General features: G+C 36.7%; 1 protein-coding gene across 1 annotated transcript; it reads right to left on the reverse strand.

The window, feature by feature from the left end:
• Window positions 1-8,016: 8,016 nt before the first annotated feature.
• Window positions 8,017-13,000, reverse strand: LOC117344152 (cadherin EGF LAG seven-pass G-type receptor 1-like). The gene is made up of 8 exons (XM_033906805.1): window positions 12,746-13,000; window positions 11,650-11,755; window positions 10,945-11,046; window positions 10,689-10,793; window positions 10,143-10,244; window positions 9,017-9,127; window positions 8,416-8,648; window positions 8,017-8,189 (listed from the first exon to the last, which is right to left on the reverse strand). The coding sequence occupies exons 1-8, from the start codon at window positions 12,998-13,000 to the stop codon at window positions 8,043-8,045; spliced, it is 1,161 nt and encodes a 386-aa protein (XP_033762696.1). The 3' UTR covers window positions 8,017-8,042.
• Between the last annotated feature and the right edge of the window lie 1,039 nt (window positions 13,001-14,039).

The raw sequence follows: 14,039 nt of genomic DNA on the forward strand, positions 1-14,039 counted from the left end.
TGGGTACAACCTTCATGTATTGACAGGTTAAGATAGCAGAGCTTAACGCACTTACCCACCTTCATGCCTGTTTTGGATGCCAGCAGAACTCTTCAATTGATGAGCTGATGAGGCATGTGGCCGATTGCCGATACGCAAAGACACCAAAGCAACGATTTCAGTGCGATCAGTCCCTGTCCAGGATGGCAGACTTAACCAGACATAAACAGAGATGTCACGGTGTTCCTCAATCATCAAGGTCTAGGTCGCCACGGAACGATCGGGGATCAATGAGAGTTTCTCCGAGGCGTCGATCACCGAGGAAGTCAGTCGGGAGTCGGTCTCCGCGACGGGGAACGCCGAATGTCAAATCTGTGACGCCGGCAAAGACATCGCCGGCAACACCTGAAAGGACATCAACGCCGGTACCAACAGCGGTAGTGGATGATTTCGGGATGGAACCTGATGTTTCCCTGGGATCCATTCCTAGGGAAGTTGTACCCATATCGCCGCTGCCATCGCCAGGGAAGAACATGATGGAAGACATCGTCACCAGTTATTTTGGCATTCAGTGTGACTTACTGAAAGTGACACAACACATGCGGGAGGAGTTGACCACGCGGGAAACCGTTATAAACGGGGAAACTGTCCGGTCCACTTCGCGCCATGCGGTGACCTTTCAGGAGTGAACAGCCAATCGCGGGACAGCACAGATCGCGGGAACTCACATGTCGCGGGACGCGGGATGAGATTGTATCTGGAGATATAATCATGAACATTGTCTTTAATTTGTAAATATGTTGTGCATTATTTTCGTTTGGTTTAAATATTTTTGATTTTTTTTATCATTTTGTAAATATTTTGCTTTGAGAATGTGTCAGAGTAGAGTGATGTGGTACAGAAAGAAAGAATAGACATTTACGGTGCGGTGCTATTTGTGCAGTGAGTTTCTGGATGTGTCTAGCGGTCGGCGGTGCACTCTGTAAATTGGCTATCAGGATGCAAACTAATGATATGGTTGTTTTTAATGTTATTTACTGATAAAGTTATTAGTTATTACAGCACAAGTGCAAAACTATTTTCCTTCTGTTAAATGTAATGTATTTCAATAGTCTATCGAAGCTAACAATATGTTGGTATATTTATTTATATTATCTGGAATTGCATACATGTATACATATGAATATGTTAATCAGTAATATAGTCATTTACTCTGATAATTGAAGTTTATTTGTAATATAATATGCAGCACGTTTCGTGTATATGTGCAGTATACACTTTTGTTGCTCTTAATAACAATGAGTTGAACATTCTATTAGAGCAAGAAATTTAGCTAAATGCACTTAATATATATATATGAAATATATGTATCTTCATAGCTTTACATTGTAAATTAACTTAAATTCAATCCAGACATGCGGGTACAGTGACTTCATAATATGACATATGTATATGGTAAATTTTATCTTATATATATTTTTGACATGTTCATATCAGCATCAATTGTCTTTATTATTTTCGGTCATGTATATTCATTTCATCATTTATGTTATACGGGAAAAGACGGATTATAAGTTTTATACTTGTGTCTAATCCCATTTGTGTTTTGACAATAAAATATGTTTAAATATAAAAATAGAGTGATTGTTATGAAAGTGATATGTGTAGTTGGTAGTTTTTATTCTTTTGCAGTTATATGGAAGTGTCTGAGTGTGTGTTTGAACGTATTATTTTTATGGTTTATGTTTAGTTTTCATTATTTGTTTTGTACAGTACTTTTGCTGACCAAGCTCATTTGTTTTGTCCGGGACGGCCAAATCTTCAGGCGTGGGTATTGTAATGTTTTTGTAAATGTGCCTCTTGTTATGTATTATATTCAGCATGTGTTTTATTATTGTAGTTCTATATGATTATGTGTGTTAGAGTGTAACGATCGCATAGGTAACACCGATAATCCTTATCGTGTGTAACCATGCGTGTCGTTACACCCTTCACTTTTATTTCACTACCGGTATAGAGTATTGCGACCGAATTATTAATGCTCCTCGACTGTACTAGTATATAAGACCAACGGTCAATTGTTCTCACACTGTACATTTTCTTCCAAGAACGAACATAATAGGTAATTGATTAAATCCAAGGACCTCGTGTAACCCTACGGAGCGGAATTACCGGCGTAACGGGGAACCGGTTACGGGGCGAACGGCAAGGTAGTGGGCGGTGGCGTTGTGTACGCCGGAGTTTACGCCAGGTGCGCCAGTTAGTGACGCCGGCGCTGTTGCCGAGTTATTGGTTCCCGGCTATTCCGTAACGCTAATGGTTAACGGCAGGCACACATAACATAGGTGTGATTCCTTAAGGATGTATCCATATTGGTGTACATACAAACTTCCAATTCTGCGTTGTTGCTTTATTGCTCAGATACGAACTCCGAAGGTGCGTTACACAGGCAGCTCTCGGGAACGATTGAATGGCAAAAATTATGTTTATTCTACAATCCTATCAAGAACATCCTGATTTTTTGGACACATCAAAGAAGCAATTAAGGGCAGTTTGTCCTTACCTCCGACAGCAGTGCAATCCATCTACTCAATATTATCGAGGAATACACTCATCCGAAGAGGACGTGAAACATTAGGCCGATTGACAAACGACAATGGAAAGGAAAAACTTGATCCGAAAGTCTATTGTAAATTTAGATAATAACTACAGTTTAATGTTTTTGTTAGCTCACCTGACCCGAAGGTCCGTCGTCCGTCCGTCAACTTTTCCTTTAAATCGCTACTAGTCCTAAACTACTCAGTGGATTTTGACCAAATTTGGTCTGAAGCATCCTTGGGTGAAGGGGAACCAAGTTTGTATAAACGGTGGGTCTGGCCCCCCAGGGGCCTTAGGGGCGGGGCCCAATAGGGGAGATATAGCAAATTCTTTGAAATCCTTCTTCTTCTGTAGGAATAAAGGGGTTTGATCCATATTTGGTCTGAAATATCCTTGGGTGAAGGGGAACCAATTTTATATAAACGGTTGGTCTGGCCCCCCAGTGGCCTTAGGGGTGGGGCCCAATAGGGGAAATATAGCAAATTCTTAAAAAATCCTTCTTCTTCTGTAGAAATGAAGGGATTTGATTCATGTTTGGTCTGCAGCATCCTTGGGTGAAGGGGAACCAATTTTGTATAAACGGTTGGTCTGGCCCCCAAGGGGGCCTGAGGGGCGGGGCCCAATAGGGGAAATAGGATTAATCCTTTAAATCGCTACTAGTCATAAAGTTATGAATGAATTTGAACTAAATTTGGTCAGGAACATTCTTGGGAGAAGGGGAACAGAGTTTGTATAAATTTTTACTCTGAACCCCCAGGGGCCTGCGGGGCGGGGTCAAATAGGGGAAATAGAGACTAGTCTTTAAATCGCTACTAGTCATAAAGTTTTTAATGGATTTTAACTAGATTTGGTCAGGAACATCCTTAGGAGAAGGGGAACAGAGTTTGTATACATTTTTACTCTGAACCCCCAGGGGCCTGAGGATCGGAGCCAAATAGGGGAAATAGAGATTAGTCTTTAAATCGCTACAAGTCATAAAGTTATGAATGAATTAGAACCAAATTTGGTCAGGAACATCCTTGGGAGAAGGGGAACAGAGTTTGTATACATTTTTACTCTGAACCCCCAGGAGCCTGAGGATCGGAGCCAAATAGCGGAAATAGAGATTAGTCTTTAAATCGCTACAAGTCATAAAGTTATGAATGAATTAGAACCAAATTGGCCAGGAACATTCTTGGGGGGAGGGGAACAGAGTTTGTATAAATTTTACTCTGAACCCCCAGGGGCCTGAGGGGTGGAGTCTAATAGGGGAAATAGGGGTTAATCCTTTAAATTGCTACTAGTCGTAAAGTTATGAATGAATTTGAACCAAATTTGGTCAGGAACATCCTTGGGAGAAGGGGAACCGTGTTTGTATAAATTTTTACTCTGAACCCCAGGGGCATTAGGGGCGGGGCACAATAGGGAAAATAGGGGTTTATCCTATGAATCGCTATTTATCATAAAGTTATGTATGGATTTGAACCAAATTTGGTCTGGAATATCCTTGGGGGAAGAGGGGAAAGAAAGCTTATGTAAATATTGACTCTGACCCCCAAGGGGTCTGAAGGGTGGGGCCAAATAGGGGAAATAGAGATCTGTCTTTATATCGCTCCTAGTCATAAAGTTTTAAATAGATTTGAACCGAATTTGGTCAGAAACATCCTTGGTGAAAGGGGAACAGATTTTGCATAAATGGTTACTGTGACCCTCCATCCCATAACTATGTATAACATCGCTGGACATTAAGGGATAAACACAATTCTGATGTAAAAATAGGCCCAAGGGTCTTTCCCCATCCTAAGGGACTTAGTTTCTTCAAACACAATTAGGTTGTAAAAATAAAAATAATCCATAGGGTCTTCCAGTCCCTTAGAGAGTATGTGTATTAACAAATTCAACATGAACATTATTTTGATATTTGGTCAAATCCAACCAGGTGAGCGATACAGGCCCCATGAGCCTCTTGTTTATTGATACTTAACTGTCGATTATTAGGTGCTTGGTTTATTTAATTAGCCCTCATCATTAATTAATCGTCTGAAATGTATATGATTTGTTTTTATTCCTGTACATCGATCGAGATAGTGACAGTGGGAAAATTTACACTTTCCTGCTTAGATCATTTAATAATAGAGTGTATTTTCCTAGTATATTTATCATCCTAGTCGAATTGTAATCTTTTTTGTTGTCTACTTTTAAAAACAACCGAATTTTATCTAATAAAATGTTCTGAAATATTATAGTGGAGGTCGGTGTCATTCGTTTATTTTGATATTTTACAACATTTCAGAATTTCCATATGGCCCATTTGATCGTAAAGATTATGGTGTTTGTCAGTGGAGTATTATCATGATTACGGCTTTGGCCTAATAATGTTGTTTCTTTATCAAGGTATAGCTCTGGAAATAATGCCAATACATTGTGTTTTACTAGTTGTTAGCAAATGTACAGTGGTAAAATAAGTGTCTCTGAGTTTCTATCTGGTTATTATTGCACATGTGACAGTTCCCATTTGATCTATTCATAAAAATGAGTTTGTGCGCAGTGCATATTATTTTGTGTACACATTTCCAATTGAATTCTTTTATTTTATTGTCTGTTGCAATTAAATCGCCTCTACAACTTATCCATATTTTCTCCCAGTTAAATGTCTTTTGTATTTCCTTTTCCCATTTTATTTCACCTTTTTGTCTAGTGTTGGTACTCAATAGCTGTTGAAACATATCCACTTTAATATCTTTTATATTAAGAATTTTGGTTTTCCCATCAATCTTTGTTGTAAGCCATTTGTTACGTTGTAAAAACACTAAGGTAAGCCACTGATTTTGAAGAGTCTGTAGTGTCACTGATAAGTTGTACAGGGTAGATCCAATCGATATGGTCAATAAAGATATTGTTATTTAAATATAACAATCATCGATATAACTATAGGTGAAATTAAAGGATCCTGCGTGGTCTCTGTTACCTGTTCTGATAAGCTCATTTATATACGTAAACAAAAACAAGCCATCAAACAGAGGGACAGTTTGTTGTTCTGATGGGTACGCCAATGATCTTATTGCTAATTTCAGATGTATGGGCACATTTCGTCATTTAAACAGCTGATCACATTGGATGTTATTCTAAATCACTTAAAATCGAGTTGTAGCTAAGGTTTCAGGGAAATAAAAGGATACTCTTCACTTTCACTTTTCCACACTTTTGTGTACTCAAGAAATGGACATTACTAGAGTATTAGCCTGATATGGGTTTTAGAGATCAGATCAATGATTGTGAAGGTGAAGAGGCGGACGCAACTCAATGCAATCTCCTCTGGAAAGCGCGTTTAGTGGCTGATCAATTAATTTAATCCTAATATTTCTCTAAATGTTCTCTGTAATATAACTGATTGATATTTATACAATAACGAAGATCATATTTAAATTACTTAAAAATGAAACTAGTCGGACTGATAACATTCCACATACAATGTGTTATCTTACTGCAGTAGACTGTTTTCTTCTTTGTCAGTGTAATGTGACCTACTGGGGTGTTCTGTTCTGTGACTTTGGAGGTATCCTTCAGTGAGGTAGCACTATAAAATCAACATTAGTTCCACGATATCATGAGACAAACACAAATATATCGCAGCTTCCCAAAACGCACATATAGACACTTCACCAATGCATCTTGCCACAGGGAGGGGGGGGGGGGGGGCGTAAATGACCCTAGCTGTTGATAAGACGTTAAAAAAATACAAAACCAACCAAAATGCCACTTCCAGATGTTTTACTATTAAGCGTTAATATAATGATTATGAGAACAAATCGTATAATTTCTGTTTCGTTTATAGTAAAGTTTTCCTTGAAATACAACGTATTGCTCTTAATAGATATGACATATTGAATCATCAAAGAGTCATATGAGGCAATTGCTACATGGGGATACTGTATGTCGTGTAATTATAAAATCGGTTATCAGTGCTAGGTTTCTAATACTATTTGTAGTAGTCATTTATACAGTGTACAAACATATTTCCACGAACTACTTAGTAACAGCTTGCAACCTTTGCTTGACTCTTCCATGTTTATAAGCATTTTGTAAACAACAACAAAACTACCTGTATGTTGTATATAGGGCAGCGTTAGTTACTATTGTCAAAGCAGTCCATATGAGACACAACAATGGGTACAATTGTATTTTACTACAGAGTATTTTATTTCTTTTATTTTAATAAGATAAATGAGATTCATTGCGCTTAATATCCAGCTGATGGTTGTTCACATCCTCCCGTCTCTCCGTGTCCTTCAGTACACACATACATCCCGTGGTAGGGATCACCGCTGTACTCGTCATCACACTAACGCTATATATTCGTAATTATAAAATCACAACCCAACGTTCATATGATTATTATCATAAATACTACGAGTTGTTTCTAGTTACGTAATCAACAGAAACACTGCGGAAAGAAAATCTGTACTAAGATTGTATTACAACACTGACAAGATATTTAATGCAAAGTACTTCTTATTTTATTTCTAATATTTTGACAAGAAAAATGTGATCAATTAAGTTTAATATCCAGATGTCTGTTCAACATATCCTCCTCCGTGGCTTCCGTCAGTATATCCTCCTGTGTCTCCGTGTCCTCCAGTACACACACATCCTCCGTGGTAGGGATCACCACTGTACTTTTCATCACACTCACATTTGTTTGTCTTGTAGTTACAGTGAGAATGTGCGTAGGCTCCACAATGTCCGCCACATGGAACTAGTAATAGAAACATTGATATAAAAATATGACGGTTTGATTGTGTGCTTATACATACCCGTTCTATTTTCAATAAATATTATATAATGTCTAAATATTTATCTATTTATCTTTTTTATATAATCAACAACATATTTTAAACCAGAAAATACTATTGCCCTCGAAAAAATGTAAGTGGAATGATAACAAAAGTAATAAAGATAATTAAATAATTGAGTAAAATAATAAAATCCATAAAGGCATTATCAAACAGATGATATGATATCCACAAATCATATATCAAAGGCGAAATGATTTGTAGATTATTTTAAATAATGTTTTCACATTTCATTACTTACGTTCACATTTCACAGTTGCATCCCCAACAAGTCCCTTGTTACAGTAACATTTATCGTCGTCATGGTTACAGTAAGCATTGAACACACATTTGCCTCCACACCGTTCTGTATAACCACGTAAGAAATATTTTGGTATCTCACAACATATTTGTTCAAATTTGAAACCATAAATTTGAAATAAATAGCCAACGTGTAAGATAAATTTCTAACAAGATAATTTCAAGTTACAGATTCCATCACTACTGCAGTAGGAATTTACGTCTTCAGAATTAATGTCCACTACTGAATTCCGTTTATTAGAAATAGGCGAAGAAATGGCATTTGAATTCGTGTTCATTTAGAAATACTGTTTTCTTTTCTTTGTTGTCTATTTAATATAAAAAGTTCCAGTATCAAATACATGTATGGTGTAATATGAATATTGATAACCTACTATCATTGTTCTCAATGATGACGATCGCTTTGCGTTGAAGTCCAATAATGCCGCCATCTGTCACGCGAGTCAATTCAATCCTGCATTGTTCGTTTTGTTCATAAACCTGATAATGAGGAATTGAAAATGGTTATACAGTCATATTGAATAGTGTGGAAACACAAAAGGAAGTGTTTATTACAAGAAGTAAATATCTTAGATTGGTGTGTTGTTGAGACCTAAGATTGTCAAACTTCTCAGATTGTTTTTACATTAATAACGGCCAATCAACTCAGCTAAAAGATCCAGCCCATGTACATTTCTTAAGATTTCTTTTAAATGAATTTTCTTACCGTGTCGTCAGTGATGTGGATGGAAATGGTCTTAGATGTGTCGCCACTGCCGAAAAAGAGAATGCCTCCTGTGTTTACGTAGTCATGGCCATGGACAGCAGTAACATCCGTAGCAGTCCACGTGACCTTAACTGCCTCAGAACTAGCGCCAATCCTGTTTACGGTGATAATTACTACCTGAGCACTTTCCTTGACAGCATAGGTTGACTTGGCAATAACAAAAACGCTCGGCTCTGCAAGTTAATGTTAAAGAGATTCATAATGTAGTATTGATAATGTAACTGATTTCATGTGAATCCGGAGGTAATATTTGAAAACCTACCTATTCATCGACATACATGTATACTGGTTTGATATGTTGCATAATTAGCTCGATACCGCTAAAATCGAATATTTTAATAATATCAAATGAAATATGATTATCAAAAATACAAACGCAGTCTTATATCAAATTTTCGACTTTAAAATGAAATGATCAGGACAACTCACGGTGTCTTGTTTAGTATCACTTGTGTGACCAAATATCTTTATTTTTCACGGATGTTATATTTTAAAAAGAAACAATTTAATATCTTTTACATATATATATAACTCCACTTACTCTGGCATCCTTTAAGCGGGTTACCAAAGAATCCAGGGAGGCAGACACACCTCTGGGAAGGAATATCACATTTGGTGTTTTTGCTCTTGTGACATTGATCATGACAGGGCACTATTGTAATAACAAAGATGTAATTAGATAACAAAGGCATACTCAATTTAATTACAATTTGTATTTCTATTTTGTATACTCCTGAAACCCAAACTAATCTCTTTATATTACAATCAAATTCATATTTTCGTCGTATATACTATTCCCTGGTACTGGCCTGCAGGTGGGGCGTAAGAATTGTACCTGCTGCCCCCATTGCATGATCGTAAGAGGCGACTAAATTTGGGATATTATCTTTTCTCTTTCTTAACGGCTTTCTTCTTCCTAATGTCTCCCTTGACAATGCCTCACTTTTGGCCTTTAGTTGAGCGTTCACCCCTGTGAGGAAGGCTTTGGTTCTGTCCCCTAGCCGAGACATACCAGAGTCTTTAAAAATGGTAGTTGCTACTCCTGCTTAGCGCTCAGCATATTTGGAGTGAGACGACTGGTTCGCCCGTTGTCAGTATAATGTGACCGCGTGGGGTGTGCTGCTGGGTGTCTTCGGCAGTATGCTTCAGTGAGGTAACACTATAAATCGGCAAAAGTTCCGGCCTATCACAAGGAGACTTAACACGAACATACCGCAGCCTTCCAAAACACACATACGCACTCACCACACGCATGCATGTCGCACGCACGGGAGGCCGTCCTTAAATGACCTTAGCTGTTAATAGGACGTTAAACAAAATAAACCAAACCAAACCAAATTCCCTGGTACACAGACGACTTAAATATTACATAGCATTATCTTACATTGTTTTAAAGGGTATTTCGTGTTAGTAATCGATCGAAGTATACTAGTTTCCTAAGGGAGGTGCGAGCGACTTGGCAATATAAATATTACATTTTACAAGTGTATTGGCAGTCGTTGATACCTATATTTTACTATCAGCCTTCCAACATGTTTTTATTTATTTATTATTTTTGTTTGTTTGTTAGGATCAAGTTTTGACCATACAAGATCGACATGAAACCGGAATCATATTATTATATGTACAAACAAGATACATTTATGATAGTGGACACTTATACGTACGATGACAATCCTGGTACGGGTTTCCATAATATCCTGTCTTGCATCGGCACTTGTTGTCACTTCCACAGAAAGCATATTTTTTGCAGGCATTGTTGCATGGTTCTGTGAATTAGAAGTTAATCTCGTTGAATAACAATATGTCAATTCTAACTGCATTATTTAGTTGTCGGACACCGGTTTGTTTTGTGTGTGAATAATTTGGAACGAGATGTGAACTATACTTCAAATTGGTGTAATCTGTTTTGTCTCAGAAATATTTATTATGGCAAACTATATGTCAGAAACATAACAAACAAAATTATATGAAGTGTCATATCTGAGTATTTCGTACAACGGTCATGAGCTTCATTTATTCATTTTAAACGTGAATTGGTATATAGCACCAAATATGTATCATATTACATTGTTTATCAACAGTAAAAATATGATTTACAAATCTTAAAGTTCTTATCAATCGTTACTTGATACATTAAGGATGCATGGGACAAGGGACTAGTTTATACTGTAATTCCGAAAAAAACATAATCAGATATCTGAAGAACTTACTGTAACATTTCTCTGTTGGATTTCCGATGTAGCCAGGGTTACAGTGACATTTGTTGTCTTTTGGACTGCAGTAAGAATACGCACAGCATTTTCCTCCGCATGGCACTATATTATAAACGTGTAAAAATATTAACGAACGTACTTCTAACAAAACGTCCAATAAATCATGGTAGATAATACGCAAACGAAATGATCCTTTATTTGATTATTGGAGATTTTAAGAAGTTTTGATATTTAATGTGTTTAAGACACTCACGGCCGCATACTCCTTGCCACCTGATGTATCCTTTGTTACAAACGCATTTCTGTGAGGGCATGTCGCAGAAAGCATTAATTCCACAAGGTCCTCCACACGCCTCTGCAAATTAAAGATATGTATTAACAATCGTCGTCAATAGGAATAAACTTGAAACATTTCGCAATACTTATAACCGATAAGGTGACTATGATTATATTGCTCTGTTATAGACATTTTCGCATTTTGCACTAGGGTCAAGAGTGGCTTTACACAGGCATTTTCCGAATATCGAGACCTGTCCCACACCTACTTGTACCATGTTATATTCACTTCCTTAATCGATTGTGTTGTGGTGCTATTTAAATGTATCGGCGATCTATATACTCTTCTCTGTTCTGCCTCAGAGGAGACGTAAATGCAAAATGTAACAAATATTCATTACGAGAGCACGTTTCGCTAAATCGAAACGGATGGGTTGTTTTTTAAAAAAAAAATTTGTATCAGTGGCCAGTAAGTTCCTCCTCACATACCTTTTTTATAATCACAAGTATGGACATCATCACTCTTTCGTAATAAAGATTAGGCGTATGGTATCTTTGTATATTTCCAACACATTGTTGTTAATTTGTTGGTGTTCTTTTATCATCGGTCGTACACTTGTTGTTTAAACATATACAATAACCTGCTTTCTTCATTCAAAATATTTGTACAGCTAATACTTACTATCGTCGTTTATAATATTAACAATCGTTGTGGTCAAAACTCCCAATGCACCGTTTGGTGTCACCTTTGTCAGCATTATCTTGAAGTTCTCGTCTACTTCATAAACCTGTCAATAAAAATGTATAGTTTTTTAAGGATCAATTTGAGACAATTATCAAATTGAGGAAATGCAACAAAAAGAAAGATGACTTTGCAAGTAAATAAATATCTATTAATTTGGGTTGTCGTAGGCTATAAAACAGTTGACGCATGAAATATAATTCTGACTGGACGTAAAATATATGGCTGTCCTTTACAATGATTTGGGGTTATGAAGTTTTCAGTTTTAAAATATTATATAGTTGGTAATATTTGCGTTGACTTAAACTTCCAAATATTCGCGGTCATTTAATAAATAAATACCAAGTGAACATTCATATATATATATACATAACTGTACGGACAATATTACTGCAAAATGTTTAATGGTTGGTGTAGAGCGGAATGTATTACTCGCGAGATATTTCCGACTGGGACCATCGCGAAATATTTGCCCTGCAAAATTTAATAACAATATAGTATCATCATGTATGGCACAGGTGTTTTTTTTTTTTTGGTACAGACTTTTGAGAGTTCTGGGTTGTAAGATGTTGTTTTAGACTCTGACATGCACCATCTTCAAGCATATCGTAATTATTGATAGTGGCACCGATTGGGAATATGGAAAGGTATCGGATGTTAATTGCAAAAAGTTCATTTTGGCTGTGCAACTTTACAATGTTCAACAAAATGAAAACTGTATACAATAATTTGAAACATTTTCCCTTTCGTTATGCTAAATATTTGAAAACGTTTTATAATAGAACTTTTTCTAGGAAGCGTTAAATCTGCAAAATATTGTGAACAAAATAGTCTTTCGCTATAAGAAAAATAAGGGGTATCTCATTTAGGCTTAATATCGAGGACACCCAGGAGCACATCTATCTGATATGATGCTATTTTATCAATTAATTGGCAAATCTTACTGACAACGGGAACAACTATGTGTGAATGATATTTTATACATTAATCAGCAGATAATGTGCCGGTTATAGAGTTATATTAAAAGGAAGCTTACCTTATCGACAACAATAGAGATGATGATGGACACTGATGAAACACCATGGCCAAAGAACAGGGTCCCTCCATTGTTGAGGAAATCACTGTCGTATTTGGCAGATATATCCGTAGTTACCCAAGTGACAGTAACCGCACCATATGTTGATCCAATCCTATTCACTGTCACTGTTATAGCACCTGCGTCTTCATTTACAGTGTAAACAGGCTTAGCGAACACAAACGCGCTGGGTTCTAAATAGATAGATGAACACATAATCAACAATATGTCTTGGTTTTGAACGAAAATAAACATTCTTTCTCATCCATGTCGTTAAATATTATTTCTGCTCATACTTTATTTGTAGCACAGTTTTTTTTTAAAACATTACGTTTAAACATTTAATTTTGTTTGAATGCTTCGTTTGACTATTTAGTCGTCATTGTATATCTTACCTGCGCATCCGACTAATGGGTCACCATAGAATCCTTTCAAACATTCACATGTCTGGGATTGGATGTCACAGCGAGCATTTGCCTTACACAAATTGTTGCATGGTGCTAACAAGAGGAAATATTCATTTATCTCATTAGGAATGATGCAATTACACGTGAAATCAAATCAAAATTCTAGATTTTAATATGTTCAATTTCGTTTATATACTTAAATTTCCGTTTGTAATAATGGACGCGTGTTATGTGTAATACTAATAAATCTGGGGAGTAAGTTGTATTTTCCTCAGACTGAAATTAATACCTAATCCATTAAGCCTTTCTCTGAAATTTATATATGTGTATACATATTGTGCTCATGTATATATTCAAATAAATCACGTGGCATAATCACCCGATATATTTCTTTTATGAATAAAAATGGTTTGTTGGGTGGCACAGCGGTAACACGCTCACCTTTCATCCAGAAGACCTCGATTCGATTTTACGATCATACGTGAAAAAGCGTGGAGATCACCTGCCAGATCACGGGATTTTTCTCCGGTATTTTTACACAGTACAAACCCTCGCGCGCTTCCGCCAAGGCAGGCAAGAGTAATTAGCACATATGCATGTGTTGATATGACTTGTTTAACTAAGCTCCGTTACTGATATTGAAAGTCGACTGTTTATAAGTTTTGATCGTATATCACTACCACGTTTGAATAGCTAGACAGGCTGAGAGTTACTAGTTATAATATTAACTACTTACGTGTGCACCCTACATACGGGTCTCCATAGTAACCTTTGTTACAGCAACACCTGTCGTCAGCTCCACAGTAAGCATTGCGTTTGCATGCGTCACGACAAGGTTCTGTATAAAG

This window comes from Pecten maximus, chromosome 15, assembly GCF_902652985.1.
Source record: "Pecten maximus chromosome 15, xPecMax1.1, whole genome shotgun sequence".
NCBI lineage: Eukaryota > Metazoa > Mollusca > Bivalvia > Pectinida > Pectinidae > Pecten > Pecten maximus.